The sequence below is a fragment of the Coregonus lavaretus genome (genome assembly GCF_964263955.1).
Source record: "Coregonus lavaretus genome assembly, chromosome: 13".
NCBI lineage: Eukaryota > Metazoa > Chordata > Actinopteri > Salmoniformes > Salmonidae > Coregonus > Coregonus lavaretus.
The window spans coordinates 45,170,463-45,189,106 of NC_140000.1; the positions used below are offsets into that span (position 1 = coordinate 45,170,463).

The 18,644-nt window shown below is 44.4% G+C and overlaps 1 protein-coding gene across 3 annotated transcripts; it reads right to left on the reverse strand.

The window, feature by feature from the left end:
- Positions 1-204: 204 nt before the first annotated feature.
- Positions 205-18,137, reverse strand: LOC311140832 (transcription factor ETV6-like). Of its 3 annotated transcripts, none has more exons than XM_084176084.1 (8): positions 17,785-18,137; positions 15,963-16,092; positions 4,200-4,364; positions 3,098-3,232; positions 1,349-1,942; positions 1,081-1,223; positions 871-971; positions 205-760 (listed from the first exon to the last, which is right to left on the reverse strand). In XM_084176084.1, exons 1-8 carry the CDS (start codon positions 17,815-17,817, stop codon positions 658-660), a joined length of 1,404 nt encoding a protein of 467 aa, XP_084032210.1. In that variant the 5' UTR covers positions 17,818-18,137; the 3' UTR covers positions 205-657. The 3 variants fall into 3 exon arrangements, with proteins under 3 accessions (XP_084032210.1, XP_084032209.1, XP_084032211.1); XM_084176083.1 differs by having other exon boundaries at positions 15,963-16,095; positions 17,785-18,125; XM_084176085.1 differs by having other exon boundaries at positions 15,963-16,095; positions 17,626-18,076.
- Positions 18,138-18,644: the final 507 nt, after the last annotated feature.

An 18,644-nucleotide genomic window follows, 5' to 3' on the forward strand; every position in this document is an offset into this window, starting at 1 on the left:
AAAAGTGGTGCAGCATTGCCACCATGTGGATTGTTTCAGAATAAAGTTCCAAACTTCACGTCTTATGTAAAAAAAAAAAAGAAGAAAAAAAAAGTTCACCATACATTTAGCCTACATATCACTTCATTCAATCGTTTCAGGAATGATTGCTAGACATATGCTTCAGGCAATAAGGTCAGATGCATTTTAAAGAGGTCAGCCATACAAATTGATCAAAAAGATTTATTCTGTGGTGAAAACGTTCCAGCTACACACACCCTCCCATTATTTGCATAAATTGCAACATTTTCTTATACTTAATGCACATGTGGAGAAGAAAAATCAACAATGTATGACATGACAAACATTAAATGATTGATTTGCTGTGGCAGTTCAGGGAAAAGGAATGCTTTTTTAAAAGTCTCATGAGATATACTTGTCGCCAGGTCCTTTGAACTCCTTGCATTAAGACAGAAAACAACTGATAAGATTTGTCTGGAAAGAAAATCTTAAAGTTTTAAAGGGAATCTAGAGACGTCACCTTCAAGTTCCTCTGAGTTTTAGATAGAGTGAATGTCCGAGCGCTCTCGGTTTGAGACGATTGTCCGAGCTGCTTTCCGAAAGGCATCAGCGGCTGTAGTAGTTCATTCCTTTAGTGGACTCCATTTCCCAGAGGCCTCAGCATTCCTCTTTGATGTAGATTTGATCGTCTGTGTCAGACTCTATGTGATCCAGCCTTTCAGTTTGTCCACTCATAATCTCATCTGGGGTTTTCATGAACCTGAACCACACATACACACAGTGGTTAATCATTAGTTAACTCAAACTGGACAAGTGTATATATTTTTTTACTTCAAATCATTATTGGGTTTTAACTCAACCCTACCATACCTGAATAAGAGTCTCTGTCCTGGCTCTTTCCTGATAATGTTCAGTTTGTAGTAGTGTCTCAGTGCTCGTGACATCTTCTCGTATGTCATATTGGTCCTGTTCTGTTAAAACCAATGGAACAACTTACAACTTTAACACAGAACTTTTAGAAAACCAGCACTGTGGGAAAATGCCTTTTCCAATCAAACACTGGGGGGTGTAGTTCGTTACCTTGTGGTTCCCCCACAGGCGAGCCAGGCCATTGGGGTCCATGATGCGGAAGACTTTGGTCTCTGTGTCCTCCCAGCGGATGTAGTTCTCGTACCGGCTGTCTGAGAGGAGCTGGTAGACGTAGTCCCACAGCAGCCTGCAGTCTGGGAACACAGTACCTGTTAACTTCAACTTTAGCTGTCTTTTAGCCACACTTTATCCAGAGTTGGTTGAAGCCGTGAACACCACCCTCTAAGATGAACCCTTAGTAGTTAGGAGCGTTAGTTACCTGCTATCCGTCCAATGGGCATTGCCTGCTCCTCTGGTGGCGAGACGGGCATGATGACGTGGTGGTTCCTGTACAGCGCCTCCTCCTGCTGATGCAGAGCATGTTGCTGCTGCTGGTGGTGGGCCAGTGCCAGCTGGATGTGGCCTTTCCCCTCACGCCCATTTTCATGGGGGGCCTGAAGTGGTGGCCCCCCACGGCCATGCCTGAAGTCTCCAGCAGCACCTCCTCGCCCTGGGCTGAGCAGCAGGGGGTGCATGATGGCGCTGGGCATGAGCTGGATGACACGATGGGGGGCAGCGTCCTGGCACCCGGGGCTGCCTGGGCAGGGGGCCTCGCGGGGCGTGGCGCAGCGGCCGTTAGGGGTGACCGGGGACACCGACAGAGTGTACAAGTCCTCGGGCAAGTGGTGGTTGTTGTCGGGCAGCTGGGAGGACGTCTGGAGGTGGTCCTCGGCACCAGGGCGTGGGTGGTTGGGGTCCAGGGGGGAGAGGCGGGGTGTGGGTTGGATTGGCGAGCGAGAGCTGTGTCGGAGCTCGATGGTGGGAGGGTGCTGGGGTAGGGGCTCTGTACCACGTGGTGTCCGCCGTACCGTTTCTGCAATGAAGGACATATGTTTCAAACATATTTACATGACGTCCAGTAGATGTCACTACACCCACTTACAAACGTCATCATGTCTCACAATGTATGTGGGTGGTAGATTATTAGTGATTGGTTTGGACTGCCCTCTACTGGGTAGGATATTACAGTACTTACAGTATTTACAAGAAATACATATCTTTGCTTCTGCTTACCAAACAACAAGGAAGTCATGAGCATCTTAATCATCTAACCCAATCACTTCCCCTATAAATCATGTAGAGATGAGGAACTGTAGATAATGAACTGCTAGACCAAAGATTGTTTAAATATAGAAGCATTTCCTTGTGGAGCAGGTTTCACTGTCAACACTCCAACCCCACACCTCAACCTTCTATCCATGGCAGGGAAAGTCCAAAGTGTAGCACGAAGAAGGTGAAGTCCCTCCCCTTTTCAGGTGGATGGTAAACAGAGACTTAAACACCTCTCTCTAGAGTCTAGAGTAGGCCATTGAACCACGTTACTTTTGTCAGATTCACTTAAAGCAAACTTGAGATGCTTTCTCGCAATTGTATTGCTACATGACCAACTGATTTTCGCTGATCGTGTGTAATTAAATACTTGAATTGAAGCCACTGTCTAAGATTGTTGAGTAACTCCTGTGAAACAGAAGTCAGATCAGTTGGGTTCTTCAGGGGAATTTACTCATGACAAATTCCCCTTGACAAGAACAGAATTGTGAAATCCTTCTGCCAGACAAGTTTGATGAATAACAAAATAATAATGTCAGGAAAGTGATGCAATGGTCATACGTTCAATATTCCACTCCATGGTGGGCCTCAAATGTTGTCGTTTTTCCCCCATAGGCTAATAAGTCGATTTCATATTGGTCTGATTGAACTGGCTCTCTAAGATCACGTTATAATAATCAACAACCATCCTAAAGTTGTTGAACTCAACGCCACCGTGTTCCCCCCATTCAATTCAACGCTTCCCTGTAATCGTCACTCTCGATTCTTTCTTCAGTTTGTGTGATCTCAGGAACATCGTCAGGCTGGTGTTCAGTAGGGAGAGTGAAACGTAATGTACAACCTGAACTTGTCTGAACACAGATTTTCATTTGCCGTTACAAAGCCTTTTGCTACAGTGTGCCTATTGAACATCACTGACCTTCCAGTTTGTGGTGCTGGAGAGCTCCCTCTGGCAGAGGGTGAAAGGAGTTGCCGGGGAAGTAGGCGGAGGGGTAGGGGACGTGTGGCTTCCTCTGCTTCAGGATGTGCTGCAGCAGCTCGTACAGGACGTCCCCTGCAGGAGACACAGGTCAGAGGTCAGAGGTTACCGTATGAGCCCCTCCAATGGCGTACCACATAGACATGGCAGCAGCTGTCAATCAATGTCATCAAAAGGATCAGGCTCCGACCAGTGATCTTTACTGGAGTCTAAAAACATGTCTGGACCAAACAGATGGGAAATGATATCAGGACAAGAGTCATAGTGTTGCTAATGATTCAGCATGCCAAGAGACAGTAACTTAGCACGGTATATGCTCAATGTGTAAAAATTGCATTACCAAGCCACCCTGAAAGATGTAACTCGTTACCTGTATATGAAGGGCTCTGAGAGAGTATTTCCCCTCAAAGAGAATGGAGGGACTTTTTTTTTTTCTCTTCGATTTGAGAGGCTTCCCGTCAGAACATCAAGGAAATGGTTCTCATAAAGGAAGTGAAGCCGCAGGCACACACTCCAGCACACACGTACAGACACAGTCACACACACAAGGAAGTGAAGATGCCACAGGCACACACACACACGCACACATACACCCCTTTCAGTTCTCACTTTCTGGCCCTGCTGTTTAACACAGCGCTGCAGGGGAAATTCCTGGTGTTAGCAGGTGACGGTTGAGGTCGGTTTGCACTTCCTGATCGGCCGTTTACCCAACCAATCTCCTACTTCCTCCCCCCAACAACTAAGACAGACATCAACTCCACTAAGGCAGCTGCTGAATCGCCTGATATTGTTCTTCCTCTTGCTTTCTTCCAGCTGAGCAGATCTACTGACATATTTTACAAATATCGTCTAAAGGTCTATCAAAGACATTCAGTGTATGCTCTAGACACAAGACTATTATCTGAGGTCACTGTGCCATTTCTCCAAAGTAATTCCCCCTTCAATATTAATTATTGTTAAACATGAGCATGTTGTTAGAAAAATTTGTTATAATAACATAGCAACCCTTTGATTTAACAAGGGCCGTGGGAGGTGGGCATACCGGAGTGGGGCGAGCGGTAGCGGAAGTCCTCCTTGGTGAGGAGGAGCAGGGCCTTGCCGTTCATCTGGAAGCTTCCGCTGGTGTTGGGCCGCAGGGCAAACTCCCTCTCCGCCCAGCGCAGCCACTGGCCCACGTCCTCCCTGCTCCAAAACACCGGCTGCAGGCCTGGGGGTGGAGGGAGAGAGGAGGGATAGGAGGGAGAGATGAGTGGTAGGAGAGAGAGAGAGGAAAGAGAGAGGAGGGGGAGACCGGGGGGAAGTAAAGGAAGGAGAAAAGGGAGAGAGGAAGGAAGGAGACAGAGGGGACAGTAAAAGGGGAAATGAGGGAAGGAGATCAAAGTAAAAGAGGGATTGATTAGAGGATTAGCGGAGAGGGGGAAGAGAAGGGGTATGAGGTGAGATAAGCAAAGTGCAGGAATGGAGGAGGTGGAGAACAAGAAAGAGGAAACTTAAGTCAGACATGTGCTCACATACAGTACATTAATTTCATATTTGCTTCCTGTTTGTCAGTATTTGTGAGTTAACCTTGGTAGACATGTAGTTTGCAAAGGAAAGCCTGTGGCTTTCTCTCAGTCAGTCTAAAACATAGTGTATGAATAAATGTGTAATAGACTAATCTAATAAATAGTGCATAAATGGCAAGGATACACTGAGGAATACCAGAGGAAATAGCGCTGACATCTTTCACCCTGCAGTCTCTGAAATATTTATTTCACTGCCGTGGGAACTTACGAGAGCGAAACATCTGCACTGATGGATTGCCCAAACGTATTAGTGACTGACTGCAATGAGCAATAGCCTAGGAATCAACGCTCACCACAAATGTGTGTCCAGGACCATGACTTACTAAATGATAACCTTGTTCCTTGTAACCTAAACAATAACAATGGGTTGAATCAAACCTTGAGGTGCATTCCATTCATTCTTTTAGGAAATGTATGTCATAAAATCACATTACATTCTTCGTTAAACCCACACATGGACAATACAATAGTATTCAAAAGGGAAAACAATGGTGTGTGTGACTGCGGCAATCAGAGAGCAGTGGATGTCTAGAAAGTAAACAGCATGTAATTCATATCAGCTGGAAAGCCTCACCATGGGTTTATACGGCATATGAGTCAAGTCATATTGTTTTCCCAGTCTTGCTCATCATAATGCAATAGGGATTACTATATGTTTAGCACATAAATCATTGACAGAAAAGTCAGTGTTGTTGTGTGTCAGGAAATGTTTTCTCTGGCGTCTGTAGCAGGAGGGTATCTCTCCAGGAAGAGGGTTGGAGAGCCCTGATCTAGATGATGTCATTGGGTACTGGGTGGCCTATATTTACATGAATATATCTGTGTATTTGTACTAGGATTTACAGTATCGTTGTGCTTCACCTCATGGACTCCCTCACACACACACACACAGCAAACCACCAGAGCAGCATCCATCACGCCCACACCAGACAAAGAGCGGCAGTTTCTACGTCTCACTTATCGCCAGGCCTCAAACACTTCCTCTTGGAATGGGACAGTTGTTATCTTTGCCGGCGGCGCACGCAACGTCACTGTCACACAAGTAATCAGAACCCGTGCTCGGTTCCCCCCCGCCCATCAAACAAAGGACGTTTTATACAGGGAACAATCAATATAAAAAGAAACTTCTCTTAGATTGCCAGTTTCCCATTTCCCTCTTCCTTTCCATATTCAGAAAGATAGCAAGATAGAGAGAGATAGATAGAGAGACATTGGCAGGGCTTGTGATAGACTTGTGAAGGGAAAGTTTATCATCTTGAATATAGCCTATGGACATAACCCACAGTGAACAACTTGATGAGTAGATGTGTCATGGAATGTTTTATGTAGTCTATTCCATCACTACACAGGGTACACAGTGTCTACTTACATAGTCTCTACAAACAGTCAAGTCAGAACCAGAGTCTGAGAAAAATACTACAGATTGTCACAGGGGCCAATTGTGTCACAGGGGCCAATTGGCACCCCGAGGGGTAACATATGACAGGTAAAGGGCCCTCTTATGAGTAAAGAGCTGTAAACATATAACAGTTGGATACCGGTGTTGAAGAATAACATGAGGACTACAGCCCATTGTTTGCAGGAATTTTAGAATGCCAAACAATGTCCCAATGAAATATGTTTTCATATCCTTTTACCCTTTCAATCTAGATGTCTTTTTCTAATTCCAGCTCTGGATTTTAGATTGAACAACCAAACAATGCCATTGACTCCCGTGGTGAAACAAGAAACGCCATCAGTAAGTTACCAGTAGCACCTAACAAGGGAACAGATCTAATTACCATATGCTCAGCATCCACCAGCTGTGTCGCCTACGGGTGACCCCTTAATCACATGACCTTAGTGATGTGTACAGCGTGCAGGGAGGCCCTGGTTGTGAGGTCACTGCCGTGGTATGTTCTCTCCAGGGCTGGAGAGAGAGGGGAACAAGAGAAGGAAGGCACAACGCTGCCAAAACCCCTCTGAGATCCGGCCTGCCAGACCCAGCCATCTGCACAGGGCCCAGTGGAGGAAGGAGTGGGGGGAAAAGGAAGGGGGCCCAAACAAACGTGTCCCACAACGCACTTGGGCAGGAAGCGATCCAGCATGGGCTCCGTTTCAGCACAGGAAACTTCCTGTGGTACGGTTAGGGAGAGACGCTGTGAGGTTTATCAACAGTCAGCAGCAACGGAGAGAGCAGAATGAGAAAAGGGTAGAGCGCGGAGGGGGATAGAGAGAGGGATGGGAACCAGAAACAACAACGGAAAAGTGGTAGAAAAAGGGAGAGATATGGAGAGGTAAATTATGAGGGGGGGGGGGGGGGGGGGGGGGGGGGGAGCAAGCAGTAACCAGAAGGAGAAAAGAAGGGGTTGAAAAAGAAGGATAGCCCAACAGGAATAGAAACGGATATTAAGAGTCAGCAGACACAAACACATGCACAGAGAGAGAGAGAGAGAGAGAGAGAGAGCTCACAGAGGCAGCCAGAAAAAGAGAGAGTGACAGTGCCTCTTTGATTAGCCCTACATCTTACTCTGTCCCTCACGGGCTCAGAGAAGTTTCCCCTTTCGCCCAATCCTTTTCACATTTCAGTTGTGTAAGAACATGCAACAGATTTATTGTTTCAGTGTTCATGACCAAATCAATTTCAGCCCCCGCTCTCGTTTCACCATCCGTGTCTTTGTTGGACACCATCTCGGGTTTCTGGTGTGCAGTCTGTTTGTGTATGGGATGAAACACTCTCGAACACGACCGGCGGTTCCAACCGAAAGGCCCTTGACTAAACCGTGGGCTACTAATCCTCTCTGATGACACATAATTTTCACTCTGTGGATTTGCAGGCCCCTGCACGCACACACACACACACACACACACACACACACAGTGGTGCTCGCTGTTGCCGGGGCAACTCGTAAGCGCTTGGGATGAATGAAGGAGAAAAGGGATGAGATCACTTGTATCTTGTTTCGTTGTTACCCTCCACAACCCCCCAACCTCTTTAACGCCTCTCACCCTACCCCTCTCTCGGCAAAACAGAACATTCAGGGGAAATATGTGTCCATTCTGTAGAACTCTAAGGTCAGACCAGTAATGTGTGTGTGTGTGTGTGTGTGCAGTTTTACCTGGAATGAATAACAACATATTTTTTGTGAATGTACTGTAAATGCTATAGAAGTCTGCAAATGCTTTTGACAGCTAAGGACTTTGGTCAAAACATCCTGAATCAATGCTCTCTCTAGTCAATCACCTCTGCTGCAAATGTTTGCTTTCCCTCTTGAATGAAGAGGCGGATATTGCTCTTTCATTCTTGATTGAAAATAGCTTTTCTTCATGCAGAGTAGGAAGGAGAAGAGGAGGGAGGGGAGGAGGCCTTTTGACCTTGTGAGTCACAGACATGAGGGTGTGACACCTTACACATTTCCCCTACTCACACCCTCACTCTCCCGGTTTCTGTCCTTCACTTTATCGCCCCTCCAACAAACTACATACTTCACCTCATCGGAAACTGCCTGTCCCAAGTCTAGCCGGATTGGACCTCATCCAGTCAAAACAAGCATAAAACAGATGACCAATCAAACGCTTGGTTTATGGGGAGGAAGTAGTCCAACCTGTTTGATAGTATGTTGCGCATTGGGGGCAAGTTGGCTCATGTACTGTAGTTTGTTTTCAATAAGTTCCTGCCTTCACTGATTCTATTTATGCTTTTTTATAAGAGAAGGTCCAACCTCTTTTAGAAAATGCAGGAACGAGTAGTACTGTACTAATGCTGTACTTCAAAAGCTACACTTGTGAATTTTAAATGCACACCTGCCAGCTACCATGATTTCCTTCTCTTTGGGCAAACAGACCACTGAACATGTACATGCTAGATAGAGGTTATTGTTCAAAACAGACTAAACAGAGCTAGCTATGCCCTTAAATGTTTCAACTGACTGCTTTTTAAAATCTTATTGTGGACACTGGTTCTCAAACGAGAGCTTAGAGCCATAGAATACCAACCAAGAACTTAGAATAAATGCAATGTTTCACATTAACAGACACTTACAGGATTGAAGGTCATGTATGACATGCTGCATACTAAATCATGCAGATGTATTAGGAACATACAGTTGAAGTCGGAAGTTTATATACACCTTAGCCAAAAACATTTAAAAACTCAGTTTTTCACAGTTCCTGACATTTAATCCTAGTAAAAATTCCCTGTCTTAGGTCAGTTAGGATCACCACTTTATTTTAAGAATGTGAAATGTCATAATAATAGTAGAGAGAATAATTTATTTCAGCTTTTATTTCTTTCATCACATTCCCAGTGGGTCAGAAGTTTACATACACTCAATTAGTATTTGGTAGCATTGCCTTAAAATTGTTTAACTTGGGTCAAATGTTTCAGGTAGCCTTCCACAAGCTTCCCACAATAAGTTGGGTGAATTTTGGCCCATTCCTCCTGACAGAGCTGGTGTAACTGAGTCAGGTTTGTAGGCCTCCTTGCTCGCACTCGCTTTTTCAGTTCTGCCCACAAATTTTCTATAGGATTGAGGTCAGGGATTTGTGATGGCCACTCCAATACCATGACTTTATTGTCCTTAAGCCATTTTGCCACAACTTTGGAAGTATGCTTGGGGTCATTGTCCATTTGGAAGACCCATTTGCGACCAAGCTTTAACTTCCTGACTGATGTCTTGAGATGTTGCTTCAATATATCCACATAATTTTCCTTCCTCATGATGCCATCTATTTTGTGAAGTGCACCAGTCCCTCCTGCAGCAAAGCATCCCCACAGCATGATGCTGCCACCCCAGTGCTTCACGTTTGGGATGGTGTTCGTCGGCTTGCAAGCTCCCCCTTTTTCCTCCAAACATAACGATGGTCATTATTAACAGTTCTATTTTTGTTTCATCAGACCAGAGGACATTTCTCAAAAAAGTATGATCTTTGTCCCCATGTGCAGTTGCAAACCGTAGTCTGGCTTTTTTATGGCGGTTTTGGAGCAGTGGCTTCTTCTTTGCTGAGTGGCCTTTCAGGTTATGTCGATATAGGACTCGTTTTACTGTGGATATAGATACTTCTGTACCTCTTTCCTCCAGCATCTTCACAAGGTCCTTTGCTGTTGTTCTGGGATTGATTTGCACTTCTCGCACCAAAGCACGTTTATCTCTAGGAGACAGAACGCGTCTCCTTCCTGAGCGGTATGACAGCTGTGTGGTCCCATGGTGTTTATACTTGCGTACTATTGTTTGTACAGATGAACGTGGTACCTTCAGGCGTTTGGAAATTGCTCCCAAGGATGAACCAGACTTGTGGAGGTCTACAATTTTATTTCTGAGGTCTTGGCTGATTTCTTTTGATTTTCCCATGATGTCAAGCAAAGAGGCACTGAGTTTGAAGGTAGGCCTTGAAATACATCCACAGGTACACCTCCAATTGACTCAAATTATGTCAATTAGCCTATCAGAAACTTCTAAAGCCATGACATCATTTTCTGGAATTTTCCAAGCTGTTTAAAAGGCACAGTCAACTTAGTGTATGTAAATTTCTGATCCACTGGAATTGTGATACAGTGAATTATAAGTGAAATAATCTGTCTGTAAACAATTGTTGGAAAAATGACTTGTGTCATGCACAAAGTAGATGTCCTACCAACTTGCCAAAACTATAGTTTGTTAACAAGAAATGTGTGTAGTGGTTGAAAAACAAGTTTTAATGACTCTAACCTAAGTGTATGTAAACTTCCGACTTCAACTGTACATCAGCCCAGCTAAAGTGGTTTCAGAGATGTTCAAGTGAATAGCTGTTCTCAGTTTGACCTCGTTGTTCAATCCAGAATTATTCTGTATTAAACCACAATGACCAAGGCCATGTCATGGAAATTTGCATGTCATCTATTCTAATGATATCTGCAGTAGCCCCTTCACTTAAAAAGGTAAACTGCCCCTTAGGCCATTTGAAACAAGATAACTTGTTTATATGTGCCATCGATATGAGTTAGAAGCATTAATTCTAGTGTCAAAATTAACTACAAAGTGTAAATAGGATAATTTTGGTCATAAAGTCAGTCTCATCCAAAACTGAGTTCTGTAAATTAGTTTGTCACAATTTACTGGGGGGGGGGGGGGGGGGGGGGGTCATGGATTATGATCATGCCCACTAACACGTCATAGCAGCCAGAACCTCCAGACAGTGAGACAGACCTGCCGATTACACAGCGCTTCAGACTTGTTTACATAAGACAACACGTCGCCAACGTTATGATGAAATAACCCTTGGCCCTAAGCCCTTTATGGAGTGGCCACTTTCTGATGTTTGATAGTGTCAATCACTCGAGTCTGCCACTTTTTTGGGCAAAATGAGAATTGAGACGATCAGAGAGCACTTTTCCAAAACCCATTCGCAAGCATCTTGTTTCTCCCCACGACCTGTTTTGTAACATGATTCCCTAAGAAACACTGTCAGACAGCTGCACACTCTGGTAATAGATAGTGAGAAAAAAAATTTAAACGGCACCGAAGCACACAATTCGCCAGTTACTTGATAAGCCAATTGTGGGCTGGCTGCTCAATGTGCCTGCTAGCTTCTACTTGTTAGCTTCATTGACAAACACAGAGTTGGAACTTCGCTAGCTAGCAAGTGATTTTGTACACTGATAAACAGTGTGTTGCTTGTGCTTTATTTACAATAGTTTGACAGCTTGCAGATGATGTTGTAAAGAAATTATTTGTTCTCAGAAATCAGTCCTGAGCGCGGAGCCAGACTTTCCCGGCTCGATGGACTGTATGCAGTGCACAGACTAGTTTTTCATGCAAATGTTTTTACTTAAGAATTAATGCACCAGACACCTTAGCTAGATGCAAAATTGCACGACTAAGACCTCCTCGGCAAAATTGTCTAAATTAATTAATATTTTGAGGAAGTGGTTGTTGTTGCAACAGTGACTCGGGAGGGACAAACAACACATGCCAGGGTACAATAGACCCCTTTCTGTGTTTGCAATCATTGCCTCACGAGGGCGATACGCGCAAGTTGGTGGCAGAACACGGGGAAGTTCTTATAGAACGACAGCAAAAAAAGCCTCTATTTACATGTTGGATTTTTTATTAATGTATTATTATTTTTGTCTCATCGCTGCAACTCCCCAACGGGCTTGGGAGAGTCAAAGGTGGAGTCATGCATCCTCTGAAACATGACCCGCCTAACTGCGCTCCTTAACCCGGAAGCCAGCCGCACCGAACGTGTCAGAGGAAACACCGTTCAACTGGCGACCGGGATCAGCCCGCATGCACCCAGCAAGGAGCCACTAGAGCGAGATGAACCAAGTAAAGCCCCCCCGGCCAAACCCTCCCCTAACCCAGACGACGCTGGGCCAATTGTGCGCCGTGCTATGGGACTCCCGGCCGGTTGTGGCACAGCCCGGGAATGAACCTTACTGCAGCCAAGAGTCCTGCGCATCTGTCAGTGTGTCGTATACTGGAAAGAGTCTATATGCAAACATAAGACAACCACATCAAACCACACCCCCAAGACAACTCTGGTTTGGCTTCAGTCATGGTCTCTAGCATTTCTTATTGAGCAATCTTTTTAAAAAAGCCAAAGGAAGTGCAGTCGCCCTTTAAAGGAAGAATGGGTAGCATTAGCAACATAGGCCTCCTGTAGCTCAGTATGAAAAACGTATGCACTCACTAACTGTAAGTCGCTCTGGATAAGAGCGTCTGCTAAATGACTAAAATGTAAAAAAATTGCTATGTCTTTTAAGCATCAATCTGTCTGGTGGGATCAGTTTGCTCCCTGGCTGGTTTGGGGTGGGGAACTATGACCCCCACTTTCCCCCCAAAACCCCTTCTTTCCTTGATGTCATGTGGAGTGTGTTTCAAACAGGAAGAGAACGGGGCTGCTCTCCACTTGGCTGTTGGCATGTGAGAACAGTTTCCCTTTCAGAGGGAGAAAAAGGAACGAGGGGGAAAAACAACAACATTTATTCAGGAAGCGCCGTCTGCCCACTCAGGAAATTCCTGAGGACGAGAACGGCTTCCAGGGGCAGGAAATTTCCGCTCTGCAAGGCACTGGCGTATACACACAGTCACACGTCTACACACACACATATATATATATATATATATATATATATATATATATATATATATATACATACATATACACACACAATGACTGCACACACAGACACTCAAATACCCTTTTGTATGTACTGTACAGTAGATATGCATGCAAACATCTTTACAAATACAGCAAGACTCCAGAAACGAATATGCAGGCACACACACACAGTACAATTACTCACAGAGTGACATGCGGACACGCACACACAGAGAGATTGACTAATACACAAGCACACACCAACATGCCTGTGCACAAAGAAAGTCTCACACTCTCAGCCACCCACACACACACACACACAGTAGAAACCCAGCTGTGAGCAAAGCAAACAATCTATTGAGAAAGGTTTACAAAGATCAACAGCAGCAAGCCAAGTTTCCAAGAAGAGGCTTCTTTCTCTGTCACCAAGCAAGAGATTTGTCATGTTCAATAAGCTTCGATGTTTCATGTAAACTGTGCTCTGCATACAACTTCCCACACAGACACTCACTCCATATTCTTTGACCTTGTGTTACTTTGCACAGGTGTCTCAATGTTACATCCCAATCAGTACCCACCCGACTTGTGACGTCAGTAAATAGTGTGAATCCCTTATTGCAGTGAGCCTAAATGACACCGCTACGCTTCTCAGTGTCTGCTAGGCGGGTGACCTTGAGGCTGACACATAGCAAGACAATTAAGTAAACACGATTAATGCATCTGATGGAATTGTGGGTTGAAAAGTCATCCACTTAACTCAAGTGCAAGCAAACAGTAGAATTGAGTGTTTTACAGTTGTGTTTATTTCCTTTTCATTTGCATGGTCTGTAGTTCAACAATATGCGACAACTAACAGACAGGAAATTGGAGGATTCAAGTGAAAATCCACCAATGTGATGGAGAGATGGAACCCTAAATTAACTACTTCAAAAACATTCACCCAGACACACAGGTAAAGACAAACCTCTCCCATTCAGAGTGGGGTGCTTTCTAACACTCCTGGCTAAAGGGGTTGAAAAGGAGAGTAGCCTTCTTTGAGAGTGAGGAGCAGGCTGCAACTCTCCCTCTGATCTAATCCACTTCCTCCTCAGGAAATGGAGAAGGCGGATTTCTGCCCACACTGCAATTTCCTCTCTCCCTATAAAAAAAAGTGTATTTCTTTCTTTCCCCCTGGACAAATTGCCTTTGAATGTGGACAGTTTTTCTCTCACAGTACGTGTGCCAGTTGGATCCAGCTGTGTGATGTGTGTGTAGGGGAGCAAACATGTTATAAGTTGTTTGAGGAAGAAAAGGGTACTTGATTATTGTCAGGAAGAGCGATGGCTTTGAGCCAAAGGAGGTTCTAATAAGAGGATTGGGTAGTGTAGGCCTACAGGTGAAGGTTCGTTGATCTATTTAACAGAGTTAAAGACAGAGTCAACATGTAGAATGCAGAGAAATCTTCCCTAATCTAAAGATTCAAATAAAACGTTGATTGGAAGCTCACAGTCCAGGAGACCACATTTTCCACGCCCAGATAAACGGCCCTAACAGACAACCTCAGACCAAAACAGACATGTTAAACGTTCTTCCTTTTTCTATGACAATGCAAAAGGGGAAGTGGAACTGGGGAATTTCCTCTGTACGGTCCACGTGCATAGACACTACAGGTCATTTCTTTTAGACATTGAGCTTACCACAAACTGTGTTAATATACTGGTCTAATTTATGAGTACTGTACCATATCTTTGCCAAACACACATCAACAAACCACCAATATTTAGGTAAATTAATCTCATATAAGTTCCCACAACAACCCATTCGGCACACACTGGTAGAATCGACATTGTTTCCACGTCATTCCAATGAAATTACGTTGAACCAATGTGGAATAAACGTTTAATTGACGGCTGTGCCCAGTGGGAAAATGTATATCCAAACTCACTGAAGAAATACAAATATGAATCTCACTAGTCTTCTAAACCCTAAAAGTCCTACATGTTAAAAGGTGCCTGGTTAAATATTAATCGTTTTTCATAAAGAGCAGGCCCAGTGACTCTACAACTCTTTAAACACACAGCCTATATCCTGGCCGTGATCCAACCCCGCCTGTTGTTTTATTGGCTCAGGCAGTGGCCGGTTGAGACTTGCCGTCAGCTCCACCAGACAGCACACGGTTGTCATGTTCCCTCCTCTCCTTGTCCTTCTTCCTTCCTCCCTTCCTTCCTTCCTTTTTGCGGCCCTTGGGGATTTTACTGGTCTTAAGAATAGGTAGAAAACATGGCTTCTACCAATGCTCTCACTTTTCCAACCATGTCAGATCAGTAAACACCTCAAATCAAAGTTTATTCGTACAGTGAAATGCTTACTTGCCGCTCTTCCTCAACAGTGCAGAATAATGTAAAGTAGCAAAGTTAATCAATATACGCATCTGCCCTCTCGATACAAATCAAATCCTCTCCACCTCACCTCATATTTACTGTCTTCTTGCTTTCCTTCCTGTGCATCCTGTCCTATTCTGTCCTGTATTACCTCCCTCGCTCTCCTATTTCTAGACTCTCCCCCGTCCAACCCATCTTCTACTTCCTTTCTTCTCCTACCTTCTTTCCATTCTATACTCCTCCATTATACTGGGCTATTATTCTGTGCTGTTCTCTATTCTCTTGTACTGAGCTGGGTTGTGCTGTCCTTCAGTACCCTGAGGTGTTATCGTACTGAACACTGCCGTGTACTGAGTTGTGTTGGCTGTCACTGTCCTGCTGTGTTGCATTCCACCGTGTTCTACTGTGTAGTGTTCCAGTACAGTGCCTCTGCTACAGTATGGTCCATTAGACGTCTTGTGTTGGTCCCTGACCCTTGGTCTGCTTCAGCAACTCAGAGGGGGGATACATGAGTAGGTCTGTCTGTCCACATGGGGAGAGTCATGACGTGACATGCAAGTAGCTATAGTAAATCATGGCTTTCAATCTGCCATTTTCTGAGGTCAAAAGCTCTCAAAACAAATGTTTATGGGATAAGGAAAATGCAGGCTGCAAAGACAAAGAGATTTCTTTGTTGATTATGACTGTCATGTTTTCTCTGTGTGCGCCTGTGGGCGTCATGAATTGTGTGTGTGTTACGTGTGTGTGTGTGTGTTTGGCATGCGTCTGCATGTGTGTGTGTGTGTGTTTGGCATGCGTCTGCATGTGTGTGTGACTCACGCAGGTGCACGGGCAGCCTGGCAGGTTCGTCCTCCATTCGGCTGCCTGGCCTGGCCGTGGGAGCATGGACGGGGGAGGAAGTGGAGTTTGGCAGGGGGCTCGCGGAGGAAGGACTGAATGAGCTCCTCTCCTGCTATGAATAGACACACAGACACAAAGCATGCCTTAGTTACAAACCTCCCCAAAAACCATCCTTAAACCCAAACAGCCTGAGAATCACCATGCAGAGAAACTATAACACCCTTTAAAGACATTCTTTATCTAAGCGATAAGGTACCTACACATAGCCAATCTTTTTATTCATTAAATCGTATTTGACTTATTTGAGAAAGACGCTGGTGCGTTTGCATGGTCAATGCAGCCAGTCACTAAACAGGAGGTTGAACTTACTGGTAATTGTGCACAATTTGTAAGTCACTCTGGATAAGAGCGTCTGCTAAATGATGTAAATGTAATTTACTTATACAAAATGTTACCCCTCAACATGACAATGTATACATGTGCTGTTGTGTAATATGTTATTGTAACATCATTAATTTGCCTCTTTCTGTTCTGCATCTTCTATGGACAGCAACAGTTAACAGATGAGTGTATGTCTGGGCCAATCAGTGCTGCTGAATATGATGTTTATAGGCATTTTATAACACAGATTGGTGATTCATTCAACCAGTCAATCTAAAATGGCTAGTTCCTATTAGCCTACTGTACCAGGAACTCACTGTGGGATATGTAGCAATAAGCTTTTAATCTCATTTTATTACGCAGAACGCTCTACTCTTCAAGAATACTTTATGTATTCGGTAGCCTATAGCCAACAATAGCACACTATATCAAGTCTTACTTTTAGAAGATTTCGCATTTGTACAGCCCAGAATTGACAAGGCTGTGTACTGTCAAAAAGGTGTTCAGGTACAGATGGGGTCGAGAGGGAGCGAAAGAGTGAGTGTGTGTGTGCGTGTGTTTAGAGGAGCATACATATAGCCTACATTAACTCTGCTACGTCTCTCTGCAAAACAATATAATTCCAAAATATATCTAGGCCTACTCTCCTAGGCTACATCCCAACAATCCCAAATAGTTTCCTTGTCACCTGAAATTTGAAGATCCAACTTTAGACCGTCATTGTAATGTAATAACATGATAAACAGCATGCCTTTTTGCACTGCAACTATTTTACATATTTTAGGCCTAGATATTTCAGGTTTACATATACAAAATGTATTGTATAGAAAATTAATTATTATCTGTGTGTATGCTATATAATCGTGACAGATACATGTATATTCCCATGAATAGTTGCAACCAATAACATTAACCACATTTCTGGTGGTTTTCAAACAAGCCATATGCCGCGTTCACAACAACTGGGACTTCCGTGGGTTCAAGACAACTGGTAACTCAGATAAAAACGAGCTCCGCCTGGGAAAAATCGTTTTGAATGGTCATCCAACTCGGAATTCCAAGTCGGAAACATGGGCATCTTTCTATAGCTCCGACTTTCCGACCTGAAAATCACTGACGTTATGATTTGACCTCGTTTTTTTCCGATTTCCCCGTTCTCTTGAAAGCACCAATAGCCTATGAAAATGAACGTCGTGACGAAAAACGTTTATCTCAGGTGTGCTGCGAAGTCTAAACTTGCGCGCAGCATGGATGGACTTACCAGGCGCTACTGTAGTCTATAACACAGCGGCGAAACGTTCCCCTCAGCAACAGATGATTACCAACACAAACGATGCAGTTGTCAACAACACGACTGCGTCTAGCGCATCTCACCGCTGGGTCCTAGAACTTGATTCTGCTTTATAAAATCAACAAATACCTTGGTTGTGATCTGCGATGGAGATTCTGACATGTCTCGCTAAATGCAGGAAGTTCTCCTCTTCCCACTTTCCTTTTCCCGTTCTCCTCTTTGAAATAAACCAGAAAAAAAAACACCCACATCCGACTCCCTGACTTGGAGAGGGTTACGGGCCACGTAATAAATACGGTTAAGGTTTGTTATCAATCCATTATATGCCCATGTTTATCATAAACGCGTTAAAGTTCTTTGTTTTCTGTTGGTGCTGTGCGCTACATTTCGGCGACGCGTTGGTTAATTCTCTTCCTGGAAGACTGGACTAAAAGGCGGACATCTCCGTGGTGCTGCTCATTGATTTGGATGTGTAAACGGCGAAATGACGTAAATTCCCAGCATTGAGCCCAGCCCCCTTGTTGCACAGGGTTTGATTGCAGCCTGGATAAAAAGGCGTTCCTTGCATAGAATTATCTTATTGGCTTCCCGAGTTTCGTAGGCGTTTCTTGTTGAGGAGAAAGTCTCCAAATAGTTCACTGCTAGAAAGAGACGCCTACGAGATCCAGGGAGCCAATGAGATAATTATATTCAGGGAACACACTTTAGTCTAGCCTGCAGCCAGACTCTGTTCTGCAGCCATTTCTCTCTTAAAGGGAAACCCCATATTGGGATATTGCTGATTGTGTTTACACACCGAGGGCCGAGTGTCTGCAGGTTTTCGCTCCACCCTTGTACTTGAGCAATACATTAAGATCACTAATTAGTAAGGACCTCCCCTCACCTGGTTGTCTAGATCTTAATTGAAAGAAAAACCCAAAAACCTGCAGACACTCGGCCCTCCGTTGAATGAGTTTGTAACGCCAAGGTAGTGGGTTCGATCCCCGGGA